Below are 19,963 nucleotides of genomic sequence, written 5' to 3' on the forward strand. Positions count from 1 at the left end.
CTTGTCTTTTTGGGTAGATTCTGTTCCCTTAAATGTTTACCTCAGTGCTGATCACAGGATTAGTTCATTCTCCCGCTCCTGAGGCTTTGCCTGGGGCGCTGGGAGGCCTCAGTTCCTTTGGAATTCTGGATTTACCTCTTCTTACCGGCGGGCTTCCTGACACCCCTCCCCCACCCCAACACCTTTGGCCTTGCCCTCTGCTCCCGCAGGCTCCGTCCGTATCCCGACTAGCACAGTGTCATTGCTCCTTGTCACTTCTCCCACCTGGGTTGGGGCTGGTTTCACCTTTGTCTCTGCTGCAAATGTCACCACGTCAGACCACTTGTTGAAAGGATTGCCTCTGTTACTGGTATACCCGTACTGAAATTGAAAGGTGCTGGAAAGGCAATCTCTCCCTCCAAGGGGGCCGAGTTGGTTGTAGCAAGATGCTGCCGCCAAAAGCTGGATTCCCAGCCTCGGAACCCCAGCACGGGCCGCTTGTGTGGACCATGAGGGAGGCTGGTGACGGCTTGGGGCCGCGGCCAATGACCACCTCTTACAAAGCAAACATACAAACAAACCAGTAACCCAGGGAGCCTGTTTTCCTGAGAGAGAGGGTTCTTACGATTGTCTTTTTAAAATAAAAGGTCATCACTGTCAAGTTCAAACCCAGTACAACCCCCCCCCCCCCCCCCGTAACTGTAGCTTTTACCTAGCCAGGTACATTCAACAGCTTTTAGTTATGGAAGTAAGGTGATCAAATTATATGTGCCAATTAGATAAGATCATATTGGAACATTTAAAAATAGATGAGTAACTACTGACAACGAGCAGATAAAGTGGCACTAGGTGGGCCAGATGTAATCCAGCCGAGGGTGTCTCTGTCAGACCCACATGTGCCTTTATTACTCTCCACAAAACATTATTGTGTCAGTTATCATTTGCAGCATCTGAATCACTTTAAAGAAAGTAGAGGTACTGGAAAGAGTGCAAGCTCACTCCAAAACTAGAGCTGGCTGTCATCCTTCCCCTCCGCACTTCAAATTGTCTGTTGATCAAAGTCCTTTACTGGGTCTTGAACGTTTTTTTTTTTTTTTTTTTTTTTAAGATTTTATTTATTTATTTTAGAGAGCTGGGGAGTGAGCAGTGGAGGGAAAGGAACAAGCAGACTCTGCACTCACTGAGTGCAGAGCTTGGAGCCCGACGTGGGGCTCCATCCCACAACCTTGAGATCATGAGCCAAAATCAAGAGTGTGACGCTCAACCGACTGAGCCACCCAGGAGCCCCTGGGTCTTGAACTTTTAAAATAACTTGAGTTTCTATCTCTGTCAATGTGATAAAGGGTAAATTTACCTCCCTTGGTATCTATTAGCTTTAATAGATAAAGTTTGCCTTTTAAACTTCAAAAAGTGAAAAGGCAGTCTGATATATGTCTTTTTATTCTACCATGTGTCCTCTTTGTCATTTGCTTATGCAATTTTTATTTTAAGATTGCGGGTACGATACGAACAACTATTATTAAAAACTTCTAAAAAGGAGTATATCCACATCTTGGACAACTTCATCACATCACTGTACATTCTTGTTTCATATCAGATGACAAATAAAGCCTACATTTGCATATCTTTGTTTCTATAATAAAGTTGTTAGCAGTTAGAGGGTCATGAAGAATTTACTTATCCATATATTGGGTGTGTCAGGGAGAGCACACAGTATCTGGAATTCATTTGAATTTACCTCTTGGAAGTGCTGTAGCCTGGCTATCATTAAAGTGTATAAAAAACCAGCTTCTTACACTTCCTGTGTGTTTCACAAGTGCTTGAAAGTTTTTTAAACCTCTCTGTGCCCATACTCCTTCTCAGTCTGCCCAGGTAACATGGTGAGCTTGCAGATCGGGGAGAATAGTTAACCCTTATCTTCTAACCATCCCCAAAGGACATCTAGATGGGTGAAACGAATTTGGAAGAATCCCAAGATTTAGTTGGATAAAAGCGGTGATTTTGCAGATGCCAATTGTTTGGCCTTCTGATATAGAGCACGACGGGGGGGGGGGGGTTCTGTGTGTGCATCTGTGTGGGTGTGCGTGTTCCCTTTTCTTTATTAGAGATCGCCAGTGTAGAGTTTGACAGTATCTATCCGTAAATATGCCTTTGTGGGTGGACACACTCCAGGTTTGCCCCCAGCGCCGCCCCAGTGAAATCGGACTGATGGGTGGTGGAGGACAGGAGAGCAAACCGACTGCACCGAATAGCAAATGCCCAAGTCGCGAATGAACTGAGGACAGATTCCTGCAAAGCGGAGCTCTGAGAAACTCTGATGAACGGGTTTCCTTTAGCAGTGTCCACTCCCTTCGCCACACCTGGTTTTTCCTAGAGATTAATTTGGTTTTAAGGCAAGTCTTGGGTTGATTTTGGTTTTATTTTGGTGTGAATGCAAGGACAGGATTGATTTTCCTGCAGTGACTAACACGCACATAGCCTGCTCAGCGTCTCCACTGCAGATGAAGCATTTACCCTGTGCCTACAAACGGTGCTTGCCCACCTGTCCCTGCTGCATTCCCTTGTCCTTCATCCATGGATGCTCATGAAGGAAGGGGGGTGGTTACGAGATAGCCAAGGTGCGCCCCTGACAGAGCTGTGGGGAGCTAGAACCACCACACAGCTCACATCTCTGAATATTGTGCAAGTGATGTCTTAATCATTTCCATCTTTTGGAACATGTCTATAAAATAATAGCAAGACAGTTTCAGAATTGGGGGTGATTTCCATATCTGATATTCAGAGGACACCTTGTTCAGGGGCTCTGTTTCTAGCTCCTGATGCTAACGGGCTGGCACGGGCCTCCCTGCCTGCAGGGGCCCCTCCCCAGGATGGAGAGAGACTGAGGCACACGGGTTGGGGTCTTGAGTGAAACTTTTGTCTGGACCAGGGGTGTAATTTCTCTTTTTTCATCCCTCCTCCTTTTGGGGGAAAAAAAGAGAGAGGAATGGGGAGAGCACAGTGGGGCAATAAAAACAGGGCCACACCACAAAGTTGTTAGGGAAATCCAAGTGTCTGACATGACTTCTTTTTTAAAAATCTTTCTTCTGGAGTAATTGTCTGTTTTGTTGTGGGAAATGAACAATGATCTATCTAGATAAAAATTCTTTGTGATCAGTTTTGTTCTTTCTCCTTCTCTCTCTCTTTCATGTACTTGGCTACTTCCTCAGATCATTTTCTTAATATTTAAAATTCAAAAATCCCCCTTGATGTCTTTACATTATAAATGACAGAATTTTAGAACAAAAGGGGCCTTTAGGAATCACTCACTTGCCAAGCATTTTGGTGGGGTACAAGGTCATTGTCATTTGTTAGCATAACTTTTCTCTGTTCTCTCTCTCTCTCTTTCTAGTATTTCCCAGCTTCTTCTGTGACTTCCTTTGACAGAGAGGAGAACTGAATTGATTAAATGCCTTTTATGTGCTGGGTACAGTGTTAGGTGCATTCTGTGCCTGACCACATGTAAGCCTGACATGACTCAGAAAAGATAGTATTACATCTAATACAGAGGTGAAGAAGCTGCCAGTCTAAGAGAAGTGGTTTATTTCCAGTAACACAGCAGGGTAGCCGTGTAGACCAGAACCATGTAGCTCGAGCCCTTTGTTGCTTGGGAGCCATGTGTGGGATGCATTCTGGAACGTTCCCCAGGAAAGCCCTGGCATTGCGTCTGGCCCCTCTCATGCCCTTCACCATCTTGATAGGCCCGGGAAGCGTGAACGCAAGGGAGCGAGACTGGGGTGGGGGGTGCTTGGAGGGAAGGGGAAGGGGCTGGTGAGAACTGTCCCTAAGAGGTTGCACGTTCCAGCCGGCCGGGGGGGCGGCGGGCTGCCCTGCACAGGGGGTGTGGGCATTGAGTGGGTCCGCAGGAGGGGCTGGCTGAGTGTGTGTGTGTGTGTGTGTGTGCGTGCAGTGTTAACACCTTCCTCCCCTGCACAGCTCATCTCTGTCCTCTGTTGTCCCGTAGCCCTTTGGTCAGCTTGCGCAGTCTTTCAGAGTTGCTTATTGTTTGTCTTCCTCTTGAGGTCCCGTGCCTGAAAAAGTGGACCCTGTCTCTGTGTCATGGTGTGTCATGGCAACAAGTGTTAAATGACCTGCTTCAGAACAAGACCCAAGGGGCATTCTTTTGTTAGGCCCAGGGAAGTTGGAGTGGGTTTGTGACCTGTTGGAAGTCCCGATTCAGCCTGGTCTAGGGGCCGAGGATGGGTTTTCTGGGGAAGGAAGGAACCTGCCACCATGGGGGTATCAGCACCTGCCAGCCCCTCCCCCAGCCCTCCCTGCCGGCCTCCCTTTCTCCTTCGTTTAGGTCAACTTGACCCTGGGGAGCCTGAGCAGGAGCCAGCTCCTGAGTAGAGGAGGAGCCCACCGGGGTGGGAGGTGGGAAGGCAGGAAGGCAGTGGGGGCCTGTAGGAGGAGCTCTTTCCAGAAGATTTTAAGCCCGCCCTCCAGATCCTGGGAAAACTTTCTGTATGTTGGGTTAGAATGGCAACTTGATGAAAAATGTCAACTTTGCCTCCCCCCCCCCGCCCCCCGCCAGCCAATCTATAAAAGCTACAAGTGTCTTTTGATGAACGGTGAGTGGGACACTGGGAAGGAGATGGAGAAATGAAGGCCCACATACATTAATAAATCTAGCAACACATTCTCAAAGCATATGGTTTGATTTAGTCTGCGGTATGATTTAGTCTGACCACCTAATTTATGGAGGAGAAAATTGAGACCCAGAGACCTACCTAGTGAGGTGCAGCTCAAAGAGTATGTATTCTTAATACTGATGGGCTTACTAATTCCATCTGTACCTCCTCCTCTTCCGTCCCCCACTCGTCCCCTTTTTCTGCCTTGAAGCACTTGACTTAGGTCATCATTGGTACCCCCTCCCCAATCCCACAGGACCAGCCCAACTCTCTTAGCCCCTGAAGACCCCGTACCTGTGTTAGGTTCCCAGAACTACAAGCGCTTTGAGTCCGAGCCCCAGGTTCAAGTTATCGAGCCGTGGGGCGGGGGGCAGCTAATGATGGGCTGTGTTTTTGTAAATCAGGTATTCTGGAAGCACAGCATGTCTGTCCTTCATGCCTGTGGAAGGTCAACAAAGACCACATTGCCCTCCATGAGTAAAATATGTACACTGACCCTTTAAGAAGAGGTTGACCAACCCCACCTGTTGAAGAATCAGTTGATGTTAAACCTCCAAAGCCAGCCCACCTTAGATCCACCTATCTGCATCCCTGAGCTTCTGCTCTAAAGGTGGGGGTCAGCGAGCCTACAGTGGAGGGAAGAGGGGGTGTATGTCCGGGAAGGTCGTTCAAGGACCTTGATCAGCGGTTCTTAATTCGTAGATATCTCGAAGGTTATATGTTCAGATGAGCACTGAACTTCCTCCACCACTCCCCAGTCTTTGACCTAGTTAGTTGCTCAAACCAAACCATTCTTCATCTTTCTTCTTTACCTGTCACTTCCAATCCATTGCCGGGTCCAGTTGGTTCAGAATACATCCTGAAGCTGCCCTTCTTCCTCCTCCTCCTGCTGCCAGCTGGTCACCTCAAGCCTGGACTGTGGCATCAGCTCTTAACGGACCTCTGCAGGTCCTCTTGCCGCTTCCAAACCATTTATTCCTATGGCGGCAGGTCCCTGCCTTCTAACTCATGAATCATTATTTCCTTCACGGCAGGCATTCCAGTCTGTAGGATCTTGCTTATTTATTTCTTTGCTTACTTACTTGCTGTCTTCTTCCCTCTCTAGAATCCGAGCTTCAGGAGAGCAGCACCTGTTTGTATTGTTTTGTATTCACTAGCGCTGCCCGCATGGTGCCTGGCATGTCGGGGGGACCATATGGAGAAGGGAATGAACAAGGGTAGGTGGTGTTGGAAGGGTAGGTTGGTGTCAGAAATGGCAGATCAGAAACATCGAGAAGAATCATTTCAGATGGTGCACCAAGAACACATACCCAGCTCCCCACTCCATTTTGACCTGGATCCTGCCTCATCAGCCCCGTTCCCCCAGCGTGGGGCATCATGGTGCTGGAGATGGGCTTTATCCCTCAGAAGTGATGGGGCTGGGGGAGGAAACCATTGTCCTAGACCAGCATGTACCACACGTCCTTGACCCAGAATCCACATACAAAGTGTATGTTTCTTTGTGATCCAGTGTGCACCCACATACGTGTGTACGCACATGCACATTCACGAAATGCCACTCCAGTACAATGTTGTGCGTTCTAGTCTATGTGAGTCTGTTCTGTTCCACTAAAACTGTGCTGGCTGTGCCCCGTGACTTTGATTTCATGACCCATTAACGTGATAGCCCACAGTTTGAAAGTCATCTTTAAAATTTGGTACTCGTCCTCAGGAATTCACAAGCCTTATGCAGAGCCCCCCAACGAAGACCCCTACATACGGCAGGCTGATGGCGGAGGTGCTGCGTGCGGGGATGGGAGAGATTCACGCGCTAGAACCGTCTCAGGAAAAAATGTTACCGTTACAAGTTAGATTTAAGACTTAATTTAGTTGTTGTTTTATCTCCGTTTTTTTTTTAACCTTCCCGACTAATCAGTTCTTTCTACAATATAGGCTTCCTCTTGTGTGCTCATGTTTTTTATTGCTAACAAGGAGCTGTCTATTATTCTCCAGGTGCTTTTTAATTAAAACACAGAACTTGGCCTCATCCATATCTTCTACTCAATTTATTTCTCTTATTCCTCTCCTTTTCACGTTGGTTTTTTCAAGCTATATGTGTGTGTGAGAGAAAGATCTTCATTCAGAGACACATTTTGATCTTTATATACATGTATATGTATAAATGTCATCTTAAAGAATATCTGTACACAGAAATGTGTCTCTGAATGAAGATCTTTCTTTCCTTATTATTTTGAAATCCTAAACATTTAATGATGCATGGCACCCACAGTTGTCACAGGAAAAAAAAAAAATCCCTATTCTTCAGATGAGATGCAGAAATTTCTATAAAAGCCCTGACTCTGAACTTATTACACAACTATAATCAAATTACAGCTGCCTTTCCCCGGTGAGGGGCATTAAATGTAATTTTTCCTTTCCTAAGAAACTTGAGTATTCTCTCTGTGCATATTTCCATTAAAATTTTTTTCAAGTCGGCCTTTTTACTCTTCTATGCTGTTCCATGAGACCAAGGAGGACACTTGCAGATGAGATGCAGTGGCCAGGCTCTTTCTGTTCCTTTCAAGTTCTGTACGGTCATTGGAGGGGGTAGGCAGATGACAGTGTTCCTGCGGCTGTGTCCTGAAGATGCTTTTTGTGTTTATTTTTCTCTCTTTGGAAATTCTAAGTATGAGGTTTTTTTATGTTTTGTGTTTTTTTTTAAGATTTTATTTGAGAGAGAGCGTATGAGAGAGTGCAAGCCGGGTGGGGGCAGAGGGAGAGGGAGAAGCAGACTTTCTGCTGAGCAGGGAGCCCGAGGTGGGACTCATCCCAGGACCCTGGGATCATGACCTGAGCCAAAGGCAGACGCTTAACCGATCGAGCCACCCAGGCGCCCCTAAGTATGAGAGTTTGAAATTCGTGTCTGGTCTGCAAAAACCTATCAGCAGTTCCAGATCTCTCTCCCGACGAAATGCAGAACCGGTCAAGGTGGGAATCTTTATGACCTGAAGCCTGGGCAAGTGTCTGCAGTGAATGGCTGTTGTAAATATGTGCCGACCAGTTCGAAATTGAACCTCGGCTTGATGATCACTGTGTGAAGGCCTGGGCGAAAGAAAACCTGGAGCAGCGAGCGGCGAGGCTGCTGTGAGTCGGAAGTGGCACGGGAGAAGTTAGGATGGCGAGCACACGGAGTGAGCGGGGTGTGGGGGGCGGACGGGAGTATGCATGGAAATAAAGCGGGCGTCATAGAAAGTAGGAAAGCTCCCCACAGTGGACTTGCTAAGCCAGGACCAACAGTACCTGTGAGTTTTCTGGAGGCTCCTCCCACTGCCACTCTCCAAACTTGGTGTTTCTTTTTGATGGATGGCCTTGGGAAAATCAATTTGATTGATTGATTGGTTTTTAAAGATTTTGTTTTATTTATTTATTTTTTAGGGGGTGGGGCAGAGAGAGAGGGAGAGAGAGAATTCCAAGCACACGCCACGCCCAGCACATGAGCCCTAAGCTGAGCTCCATCCCACAACCCCGAGATCATGACCTGAGGCGAAATCGAGTCAGACACTTAACCGACTGAGCCACCCAGGTGCCCCTCAGATTTGATTTAGTGAAAGGCATTGGATAGCCAGCTTTGCTCCCTTTCTTCTGTCAGAAAGGAGAGGTTCAGGACTTCATCCACCATTTCTTGAGTATGGGTAGGCATGTGACATCATGCCTTTGCTGGGGCCCCACACTCATCCCTTAGGGGGTCTTTATTTTGCCAACGAGGAAGCCAAGACTTTCTGGGGACCATGATTTACCCAGGACCACAAAGGAAACATCTCGATGGCTCCAGAATTCCTGGTTCTTAACTGTAACCCCCACCCCTGCCTCTTGCATCTGCATCGGTTACCTTGCAACCCATCCCCCCAATTGTGGTTTTTTTTCCACTTAGTTCGTAAATAGTAATGTAGTATAATAAAAAAGATACTGGGGCGCCTGGGTGGCTCAGTTGGTTAAGCGACTGCCTTCGGCTCAGGTCATGATTCTGGAGTCCTGGGATCGAGTCCCACATCGGGCTCCCTGCTCAGCAGGGGGTCTGCTTCTCCCTTTGACCCTTCCCCTCTCATGCTCTCTGTCTCCCATTCTCTCTCTCAGATAAATAAATAAAATCTTTAAAAAAAAAAAAAAAAAGATACTTAGGCCAGGATTTGGAGAAACCACATTCTTGGCTTACTGTTATTTGCCTAAGAGGGTCAATTGTCCTTCATGTCTTTGTCATATTTTTATTCCCTGTAAGATTAAACAGCCCCACCCTGAAAGCCACCTTGAAAACAAAGCCCTTAGGTTCCCAGAACTGAGATAATCTTGCAGAAATGTTTGGGTGGCTTGTGGGCCCTGGCCCTCCAGGTAGCTGGTTAGGGGCTCTGTGTTCAAGTAGATCTGAAAGGCTCCATGGGGAACCTTTGGTGGAGTCAGGCCAGGACCCACCCCCGCCCAGCCCCAACACACACACACCAAAGAGTTACCAGCTTTTGTGGTTTGTTTCATGTTATCTGAATTTGGTCGTTGCTGGTCTGCCCTGTCCTCCCCCACACCTCTTCTATAAAGTGCGGTTTGCATCTATTTCCCGAAGGAAAGAACCGGTGGGTCCCCGCAGCTCATTTGGTGGCCTGCCTGCTTTCCTGAGAGTGTCTCAGCAGTGCCCCTCAACTATTCCGGGCTTGGAAATGTATGCATGAAAGGAAAGGCCACATAAGGACATGGAATTTTTCAAAGTTGACATTTTTCACGTTTTTACACATCCAGATGGTTAAACTGGAACGTTGGTATTCTGCTTAGGCAGGTTGGCCTGACTGGGAGCTGTGTTTGGGCTCAGGCCTGTGTGCCCCGGGGGTGGAGGCTAGGGTGGAGGCTGGGGTGCATCAGAGGCCCCAGCCAGTGGGGATCTTGGCTTTTGGAGCAATTCTCTCTACTCAGGGCACCAGAAAGAGTTAATTCGGGTTCTGGCACTCACTGATGTTGTGACAGTGAAGAATGTTAATGGGTTCTGTGAATCAGTTTGTAAGTAAACTACAGGGTGAACTCATGACTGAAATTCAAATTTTTAAAAGCCTCTTTAAAGATTTTAGGAATAACTTACTATTTTTTTTGTTTTGTTTTCCTTCTAAGGGATTTTCTTGGGAGTTTATTCCCCCCCCCCCCCCAAGAGTTAAACAGTTTTATTGTTTGCTTTCTCAATGTTCCTGTCCTACAATAGTTCTGAAAAGAAGCGAGTCAGTCCCTTGGCTGCAGGCATGGGGTGGGTGCGGGTTTATGTAATTTGACTTCTTTTCTCTCCAAATCAGTAAATATTTACAAACGACCTTATCAAACAGCTTGGGTACATTCGGTCACTTGAAAGCATGCGGCAGAATAGTGACTGCCCATTGGCCTGCTGCCAGGTCAGTGGGCCTCACAGGAAGGACTGACTTTTTTTTAAATAAAAATGTGGTCCACAGACCAAAAGTGGGCCTCAGAAGCAACTCTTTCCATGGAACCAGTTTTAGAAAATTTGCATTTTTAAGTTTGACTTCTAAAGATCCAACTCCTTTAGGCCTGGGGCAGAATACTGTGAACTTCCGCATCCAGAAAATAAATCCTGGCTTCTGGCTTAGTTCCCCCCCACCTCCCCCCCCCCCGCCTGATTTCTTTTGTTTCTTGGGGAAGGTAATTACAGAATTCCATTTGAAGCTTAAATGTCGTTCTTTGTGAGTAAGTAGGAAAAAACAAGTGGATTACTTTCCGTTTTTTTGCCAAGTGGTGCCGAAATAAGATGGTTTAAAAACACAACTCTCGAATGTTTTACAGTGGCAGTGGGAGTTTGGGGGTACCCCGCCCTCTTTTTCTTTCCACATTTGAAATCTGACAAATTTAAAATGCATTTTTTAGAACGGGGGATACATATGTCCTTCAGAGTCGACACTGAAAAATAATAAAGGAATCTGAGTTTGGGGGCCATCAGGCTATGAAAATTACAGTATTATTGTACCAGCATCCCCTGGGAATAGCAGGCTCATTTCGTCTGCCACACTTAATCCAGGTAAGACCGAAGTGCATTTTATGGTGCCGTCCGGTCAGTGTCCAATATTACATATTTCTGGCTGGCAAACAATGACAAGTAAGTGAGAGGCTTTTAAAAAATAAGTAACTGTGGTAATTGCTATTCATCTACTTACTGCAGAATACTGAATGTTGCTTTATTAATCATTTTTATGTTTTCATTTTCTTTGCAGAGCATTGGGAAAGGGTCATTGTGGTGCATAGACCCAGAGTATAGACAAAATCTAATTCAGGCTTTGAAAAAGACACCTTACCACCCATACTCACACGTGTTCAATACACCTCCTGCCTCTCCTCAGGCATATCAAAGGTAAGCAATTCAGACTTCCTTTTTTTTTTTTTTTTTTTTTTGGTCTACTGAAGTTGCATTATTTTGGTGGAGACAGGCACTGAAACTAATTTAATAGGCTGTATGATATGAAAAATAACTGTAGGTAAATGAGAAAGAAATGAGGTATTATTGGAGGTATACCCACTGTTGTATTTCCTGCAAACCTTACCGCTTCTGGCTGCTTCGGAGGAACGTGCTTAGAAGGCTTCACAGTGGGCGAAATACTGTCTTCCTGGGTAGAAACATTTACCAAGAAAAGTTGACAGCTTTAACATCTCCATGCGTCACGGTTTGTTGGGATAGAAGTACAGGAATGAGTCAGGTAAGCGCTTCGGTCTTCCCAGCCTCTGACTGAGAGAGTCTACAGGTGTTCGCTGAAGGACTCATTTGATTGTTGTCATTCCTGGTCTCCATGTAGACGGTGCTCCAGAGTGATCATTTTGTTGTGGTTACTTGGTGTTTGCCTCTTCAAGGAGAACAGCAGAGAACAATGGAGACTTTCATTCCCCCTCACATGCCCATTTGGGTTGAGACAGTGAGGTCATGGTGCCATTTTTACAAAGATGTAATTGGAGGGGAGAGTAGGAAGCCTGTCCCTAAAAATAAATAAATTAATTAATTAAAATAAAGGTGTTTATGTTAGATTCCAAAAAAAAAAAAATAGCCACATGACACAGATACAAATTTTAAAATCGATTTTATCTCACATAATGCCAGGGTTGTAAATATATTCCTCACTCCTGGAAAAAAATTTTTTTTCGTTTTTAAATGTAAAGAAGTGTTTCTATTGTAACCACCCAGTTGAGAGACCTTATCCTTGGGCTACAAGTTTATGTCAGTGAGGGATGGCGTGGATTCGTAGATTTCAGTGATTTTTATAGTCCACTTCTTTGCAGATTCTTTCCCTTGTCTGGTGTTTGCTCTGCAGAGGGGAGCACCAGGTGATCCTCTGAAACTGCATTAATGAAGTTCTTGTGCATCTTAGTTGAGAAGCATTCCATCACAGGCCCTAGACAATCAGTCTTCTGCAAGAGACGCGGAGGAACAGCTGGGCTCTCGGGGAAGACTGCTGTATGTCTGCCTTTGCTAGGCGATTAGCGTGATGGTAGCCATAGCAACTGGAGCATCTCCATAGTAACGCGTAGCCGAGACAGGTGCAGTTGCATCACAAGGCTGCTTGTTGCCTGGCAAAAGGACAGGCCATTAGTACTTAGATATACGCTGTTGCCTTAGAAACAAATAACCCTACATAGCAACTACAGTTGGTTTGAAAGATTTGGGGGAGAAAAAAAAAGGTTGTAGCAGCTTTTGTCTGTGTTCATAAAAATCAGCGCAAGCATACTTTATTGGAAATGACAACTTGAGGTCATATAGCTGTAGGAGATAAAATGGGATTTTCCAGAGCAACCCAGCCAACATTGTAGAAATGTCCAGAAGGACAGAGCCATATGCTTGGTTTTCTCCTTGTGGCTGTAGCTACGCCTGAGATGCAAGGGACCTGGGATGGGAGAATTACTGATCTCCGAGGTTGATGGGGGAGGCGATGACCCTCATTATTAGAATTTTCCCCAGATTCTCCCGTTCCTTTGTCATTCTCCATCCCCTCCGCCTCCCACCCTCCAGACCCCACAGAAAACCCTCACTTTCCTCCCCATTTTGTATCTTGGAAGTATTTCATAGCCTTTTGTTCCTAGGACGTTAAGAACATAACTGTTATTCACTGGGTCATATCATTGGTTCATTTAGACAGTATTTTGTTGCCAAATGTGACCCCAAGGGAAACGCAGTAATTATTTAATAATTTGAAGGATTATGGCAGAGCTCTGGGGGTTGCAGACTCAGGCAGAGGCTTTCCGAGCTGGCCTAAGCTTAATGACTTCATTCGATTTTTTAATATAAGCATAAAAATGCAGACAAACCAGAGCTTTTGTGATGAAAATAATTTCCAGTCGACTACTTCAGATCCTGCTCTGTCACCTCCAGTTCCTCTTCTCCCGGGTGACTGAAGGAAAAAAAAAAGTTTCTCTATCTACCCATGCGGGCGCTCAGATTTCACCTCCCTAAAGGTCACTGGATGTGGAGTGAGATGGCGTATCAGATTCTAGCTAGCCTCTCTTTTCCGTGTCTTCAGTCTGAGGACGGGTCACTTTCTCTGTCCTGGGGACGACTGTCCCTTCCTCGCAGAGCTTAGATTTTGCTCCAGGATCCTCTAGTGTGTGCGTTTGTGCTAAAGATCCTAAATACTGGATGACCATACAATATTTGGATAGCTCACAGTGAAGTGTGGTGTGTAGTTCACTTCTAAGTCCCCGGGGCCACTTGTTGATGGGACTTAGGGAGGATAGATGCGGGACAAAGCACGTCATTAAATAGGGACCAGAAATGCCGGCTTGACAATACCTGGCACGTGTGCCGTGAGGCGGGGGTCACCTGTCAGCCCCTCGCAGCATTGCCGTGTGGGCACCTGGGAAGTGCTGGGCGTTGGCAGGGCTGTTACTTAGCATGCTGAAGGTGGTGCTTACACTAGATGGGTGGTCAGTGCTGGTGCTTGCTGGTGTGCCTGGCGAGTAGCTCCGCCCCGAGCTGCAGCTGCCCAAAAATGCTGGGAAAACGAGGCATCTGAAAACGCTGCCCTGGACGTTGTTCGTGGCCAGATACGCTGCTCGATACTGTAGCTCGTGGACTCCGGGCGCCGTGTTCCAGTGTGCCCTTTTGGATGTTTGCTAGGCTGTCCCTCTGTACCTGTTTCATTTGACACCCCAGCTGTGAATTGTTTGTGATTGAAATGCAGAGCTCAGTGACATTAGGCATAACAGACTAAGAACTGAGTGGCTTTTTTTTTAATAATTTAAAAACACTGTTTTTAAAGATTTTCATTTATTTATTCGAGAGAAAGAGAGAGCATGAGCAAGGGGCAGAGCAGAGGGAGAGGGAGAAGCAGACTCCCCCATGAGCAGGGAGCCCGACGCGGGGGCTCGATCCCAGGACCCTGAGATCATGACCTGAGCCAAAGGCAGACGCTCAACTGACTGAGCCACCCAGGCGCCCCAGAACTGAGTGATTTAACAGAAGTTTATTTTCTCACAGTTCTGGAGGCCGGAAGTCAGAGATCCAGGTGTCAGCAAGGTTGATTCCTTCTGAGTCTGAGGGACAATCTATTCCAGGCCTAGCGTCTGGCGGTCACTGGCATTCTTTGGGTTGTAGAAGCATCACCTCGATCCCTGCCTTCGTCTTCACGTGGTGCTGTCCCGGTGTGCTGTCTGTATCCAGATTTCCCCTTTGTATAAGGACGCTAGTCAAACTGGCAGAGGGACCTGCCCTCCTCCAGTATGATTTCATTTTAACGAATTCGACCTCCAATGACCACATTCTGAGGTACTGGTGGCCAGGACTTTCACATGAAACTTGGTGGGAGGGGACACAGACAATTTCACCTGTAACAGCCCTTTTCTTAGTAAGACATTTTCACTGGTAAAAATATGGAGAAAGTAAGGAGGTATTCAAAAACAAAACAGTGGGGGGGGCATGGTGGGGGGATACAGGAGCCTACCTGAAATTGTTCCCAGTGGCCAAAGCTGGGACAATTTGAGGAGCAAAATAAATAACTGTTGGGTTATGACCCAAAACATAAAGTAAGTATCTGTGAGTCCAAACTGATGTAAATAAATGATGGAATAAGTAAATGGATATAGAGACAAATCTCCTGTACAAAAGAATTCCAAACAATCTCGGTAGCTACTCCTCCCCTCCAGGAGTTGGAGTTTAACTCCCCACCCCAAGTGGCTGCACTCAGTGACTTGCTTCCACAGAGTGAGTATGGAAGGAAGCAGAAGAGGAGGTTTATTGTGGGAAAACCTGGCACCCACCACCTTGGCCAAGTGATCAAAGCTGACTTCCATGATGAGAGGTTGCCAGCAAGCACCTTTGATACGATGTCCTGGAACTGACAGTTCACCTCTGTGGTCTCCCCACCGAGCCCCCCAAGTCCATAACCCCTGCCGAATCACAGGAAAAACGTCAGACGATAGTTTTGTCCCTGAGGCGGGGGGGGGGGGGGGGGAGGGCACTCTACAAAATCCCTGAATAGCACTCTTCAAAGCTGTCAAGGTCATCAAAGGCAAGGAAAGTCTGGAAAACTGTTACAGACCTGAGGAGGCTAGGGAGACGCCAGAGACTGAATGGGTAACATGATATCCTGGACGAGTTCCTGGAACCCAAAGGACATGGGGGAGAAACTAGTGGAATGTGAATAAACCATGCAGTTTGGTTGATGGTCATGTACCACCAACCAGTGTTGGTTCCTTAGTTGTGATGAAGGTACCCTAATCATGCAAGCTCTTAACATTAGGGAAACTGATTGAAGGGTGTCCGGGAACTCGGTGCTGTCTTTGTAACTTTGCCATTGAAGAAAAAGTAGCCCCCAACACACAAGCTAGTTGAGTTTATCAATTTTAAATATCCAAGGCATTTTTGGTCTAATGAAAAGTCAGATCACCGCGGCACTGAGCACTTGACTGACTGACTTTAGGTCTCTTATCATGACCCTACGTCTGAAGGGCTGATTATTGGGAGCTCTTGCTTTTACCTCATTCTCTGTAGGATCTGCAGAGCCACATGAGGGGACATGCCTGTTATTTGGATATTACAGTTCTTGGAACTTTATTTTTGTGAAATGGCACCCAACTTTGCTTGTAAGGTCCCCAGGGCTGAGCTCAGGGAACTCCAGCTGAGCACGCTAAATCGGCTTTCTTTAGGACTCTCAGCCATGGCCATTGTGGCCTTCAGACTCTAGGCCTGGGAACAGGTGGGAGGGATGGTGTATTTGGGTTTCTTGCCTGCAGTCTTTCAGAAAAGTCCTATTGTCTATTTTAATGGTTATCTTGCATATGCCCCTCCTTCCTGCACATGGAATTTCTCGTTAAAGGATATGCATATTTTAATGCTTTTGATATAGATATTGCCAGATTGCCTTCCAATTTTACACTCAGTTCCAATCTATACTCCCACCAACTTTTTAGGAAATTCTCATTTTCTAACCTTTCTCCATATCTGATGGTTAAATAGACAGTTTGCCAGTGGGAGGCCTCAACTTTTACGATTTTGGTGTTTTATAGTGGGGACATTTAAACTTTACAACTAGATTAGTGCCCTGTAAACAGCGGCTGTCAGATAACAGTGTTTATGGCAACAGGTTGTTTTTAAAGTATGTGGATGGATCTTATGTCATACCTTCTCTGATATAGGAACCAATCCAAAATCAATTTATAGAAGAAACATTTTAATCATCTCTCACCGTAGGTAGGAACAGGTTTTATAATGAATCAAAAAGTATGGTTTATGGAGAGTTTCCTGGATGATCAGTTTTCAGAGAAGGGAATTTGTTTTAAAGATTTATTTTAGAGAGAGAGTGAGCACACATTGGGGGGAGGGGCAGAGGGAGAGAGGGAGAGAGAGAGAGAGACAGAGAGAGTCCCAAGCAGACTCTGCACTGAGCTTGGAGCCTGACACAGGGCTTGATCTCATGCTGAGATCATGACCTGAGCCGAAACCAAGGATTGGGTGCTTAACTGACTGCACCACCCAGGCTCCCCGAGAAGGGAAATTGAATAAAGTAAAACCCATTTAGGAGCCAGAGCCAGTGTAGTTTCATGCTTCCTTGGTATGTGCAAAGATACCTCAGCATCTTGTATGCCTCTGGTCTATGTGGTAGGTTAGCCATGGTGGGGATCTAGCTAAACATGAGTCCTGTGTGAGGGGACTTTTGTTCCATAACTTACCTTCATTTGTCATTTAAATATATCTTCACTCTAAAAATAATCACAGCATATTTTACATTTTGTATATTGTGGCCAAATACGTGTAAAGTTAGAAAAATCCACAAGACTTAGATGATGACTTTTGGATGACTTTATTTATCTAAAGTTTGCAGAGTCAAAACAGTACAGTGTCTGTTGCTCTCACTTTTTTTTTTTTTTTTTTAAATAAAGAAAATCCTGGGGCGGGTGCCTGAGTGACTCAGTCGGTTAAGTGTCTGACTCTTGATCTCAGCTCAGGTCTTGATCTCAGGGTGTTGGGCTCCACGCTGGGCCTGGATCCAACTTTAAAAATAAATAAATAAATAACTATAAATAAAAATAAAATCCTGGACATTCAGACTTGTCATTTAACTCTTTATGTTTCTTTTTGCCTCTTCAGAGCCATTTAATGAACCACGAAAAATACGTTAATGGCCTCTCCAAAGATTTTGGCCTTTTGATATTGAGGGTCTTAATGAAAATGGCTGATTTTCCTGCTGACTCAGCAGTGCTGCCCTGTTCATGTGCTTTGAGCTTGTTCTTTATGATTTTTTTTAAGCGCCTGCAGGGCAGGGAAATTGTACAGAGAGTGGTCAGTATATATTCAAATTAAGGAAATTATCAGTGATTCCTCGCCAGGTAAGAGAGCTTTGGCTGAAGGAGTGAACTGGTAATGGCGGATGGGGGTTTGCACTGGGAGGAGGTGGGAAGGGGAGGTGTTTAGGGAGCTCATCCTTTTAGACAATTAGAAGATTAGAAAATCCTTAGAATCTTAAGCTTGTTAACATAACTGTGTTAATTCCCCCACCAAAATGCTGAATTTGCACACAGCAAGGAAGAGCTTATTCATTGCTTGGATAGCATCCAATAATTTTTTAACTTACAAGGCATCTTTCTTTCCAGTTATTCAGAGTGGTGTGCATTTAATCGTTGGCAGAAGAACTGTAAAACCACAATAAGATCAGTTTTAACTTGCACTAAAGGAGTTTAATTGTTAGATTGTCGTGTCGTTGCAAGTTTTAATTCGGCCAAGCATGAAAAAAAATGTGAGGGTTTAGATCAGTTGCATCATAATTACATTTCTAATATTTACTTGTAAGCAATATATTTGACGGAAACTGTAAGTAGTTTTTTAAATTCTCATATTCGTTACACTTATCTCTGTACATTTAATTTAAAAGAGTGAGTGAGGTATGATGTATTTTGAAAGAGTATGCCTAAATTGCAACTTTTTGCTTAGAGTAATTTTTTAAAAAATACTCAATTACAAAAAATCAATATGAAGCTTCGTTGTGCTTAATATGTAGAAGGATATGCTAAATTAATGCGGTAAAATAGCTATTGGATTGAATGACAAGGTTTTCTAATGGTGGTACTTCCGAATATAAAGTTTATTTTGTTAAAAATTTGGCAAGACAGGGAGTAGAAAAGGCTTAACATTGTAGGGTTTCACTCTTGCATATTAAGAAGAACAGTGCTCATTTACAGTGTGAGCTTTGAAAATCCATTAGTTGGCTGTAATTTTATTTGCATATCAAATCATACTATCTGTTGACTTCCATGATATTTTCTGAGTTGGTCACAGAGTATTTTTAATCTTAGCCTTTTGCCTTCATTATGCTGTTCTTTGTACACTTCCTTCTCGTTCGGTCCTACATTATTTTATTTAAATGGAAAACAGCCCGTTATCTTTGGCACTTAGGTACTAGGCGTATCGTGTGTATATTGCGCCCAGTCATCCAATTTCACTCTGTTTTCCCACGCGCTTTGAAGGTTGAATGTTGAAGCAAGCAGCAGGGCTGATGACATCCATTTTTACTCAGGTGCTGAGTAAAGCTCATGGTTGGGAGAGCGACACACTTACTGTTTGGTCCTCTGATCTCCTTGGGTGCCCTCAGTCCCTGGTTTGTATTCTAATGGCAGAAGTGTTAGGAGCTCTTAAAATCTACTGATAACATTTCTGTCAACCTAACTCCTGAGATGATGGATAGCGAAGAGGTTCTGTGTCCCTAATTCCCGGTTAGAAGGTCGAGGTGTCGATGGACCCACAGGGAGTCTGGGGTCTTTGCCCAGTTCTCTTCCTGTTTGTTTGCTGTTCCAAAGAGCCAGTGGAGGACCAGAGGCTTGGAGGAGGACTGGAGGACGGGGCAGATTCCTCATCAGAGCATCTTAGGCATCGCTAGGCCGTGTCTCTAAAGTGGGGCTGACCTACATTCTGCATGTTTGTCAAACTCCTCACCTTCCCAGAGGGGGAGAAATTGATCTCTGTGTTTGAAATATGAAAGAACTGTCAAAAATGCCTGAAATCAATGATGTACAGTGTGAAACAACAGGCAGCATATTCTTTGTTTTGCAGCAGTGTAAAATTGGCAAATTTTTCATCACAATAGAAAAGAAAAACCCACCAGTGCTGTGTGTAAAAGCCTCCTCTTTCCTCATCTTCCCATTACAGCTAAATACTTCTGGATTTTATAGATTAAAAAAGGAGGGGGGTTAAACAGAGAGGTGTAATATGATTAGATTTAGCAGTAGTGGAACCCATCATTCATAAAAGATTTGAGGAAGATAGAATGGGGAAAGGATTAGTTTACTGTTAGTATATCAGGAGTGAATCATGTTGGTCAAAAGGGCGTTGTAGGTGGTCTTAGATAGTATTAATAAAAGATGAGTGTTTGAACAAGTGATGTGATGGCCAGTAATTCCCACCTTCAGTGTGGATCAGACCTCCCTGGGGAGTTTCTGTCCAGATGGGAGGGCACTTTGAGATGATGCAGAAAGCAGTCAGGCTGGCTCGGGGGGGCAAGGAAGAGCTGGGGATGTGTAATCTGGAGAACTTCAGAAGGTCAGCATGCCTGCCATCTTCAGCTTCCCCTAGGGAGGGATTGGATCCATTGGGTTGAAGTTATGGAAAGAAAGATTTGGGCTCAATTAAAGAAGCTCTCCCTGGATAGAACAGCATCTAACACTGTGCCAGACACAAAGCAGGGGTTGGATGCATGTTTGGGTTGACGGGTAAATGTTTGGATCGATGGGTGAACGAGCTACCCCTGGGGATATTAGTGGACCAGTTGCCGGGGTCCTTGGGAGAGATTGAATTACTGCTTAGAGAATTGCAAGGTTCTCCCTTCCAG

General features: G+C 45.2%; 1 protein-coding gene across 7 annotated transcripts in view; it reads left to right on the top strand.

The window, feature by feature from the left end:
* The window catches only part of FOXN3 (forkhead box N3), a 395,708-nt gene that overhangs the window by 213,516 nt on the left and 162,229 nt on the right, over positions 1–19,963 (top strand). For all 7 annotated transcript variants that reach the window (XM_034992922.1, XM_034992927.1, XM_034992928.1 and 4 more), the window contains one exon: positions 10,880–11,016. In XM_034992922.1, coding sequence (XP_034848813.1) covers positions 10,880–11,016 — 137 coding nt within the window. The remainder of the gene's footprint in view (positions 1–10,879; positions 11,017–19,963) is intronic.

Source organism: Mirounga leonina, unplaced genomic scaffold (genome assembly GCF_011800145.1).
Source record: "Mirounga leonina isolate KUSES-001 unplaced genomic scaffold, KU_Mleo_1.0 Mir_82, whole genome shotgun sequence".
Taxonomy (NCBI): domain Eukaryota; kingdom Metazoa; phylum Chordata; class Mammalia; order Carnivora; family Phocidae; genus Mirounga; species Mirounga leonina.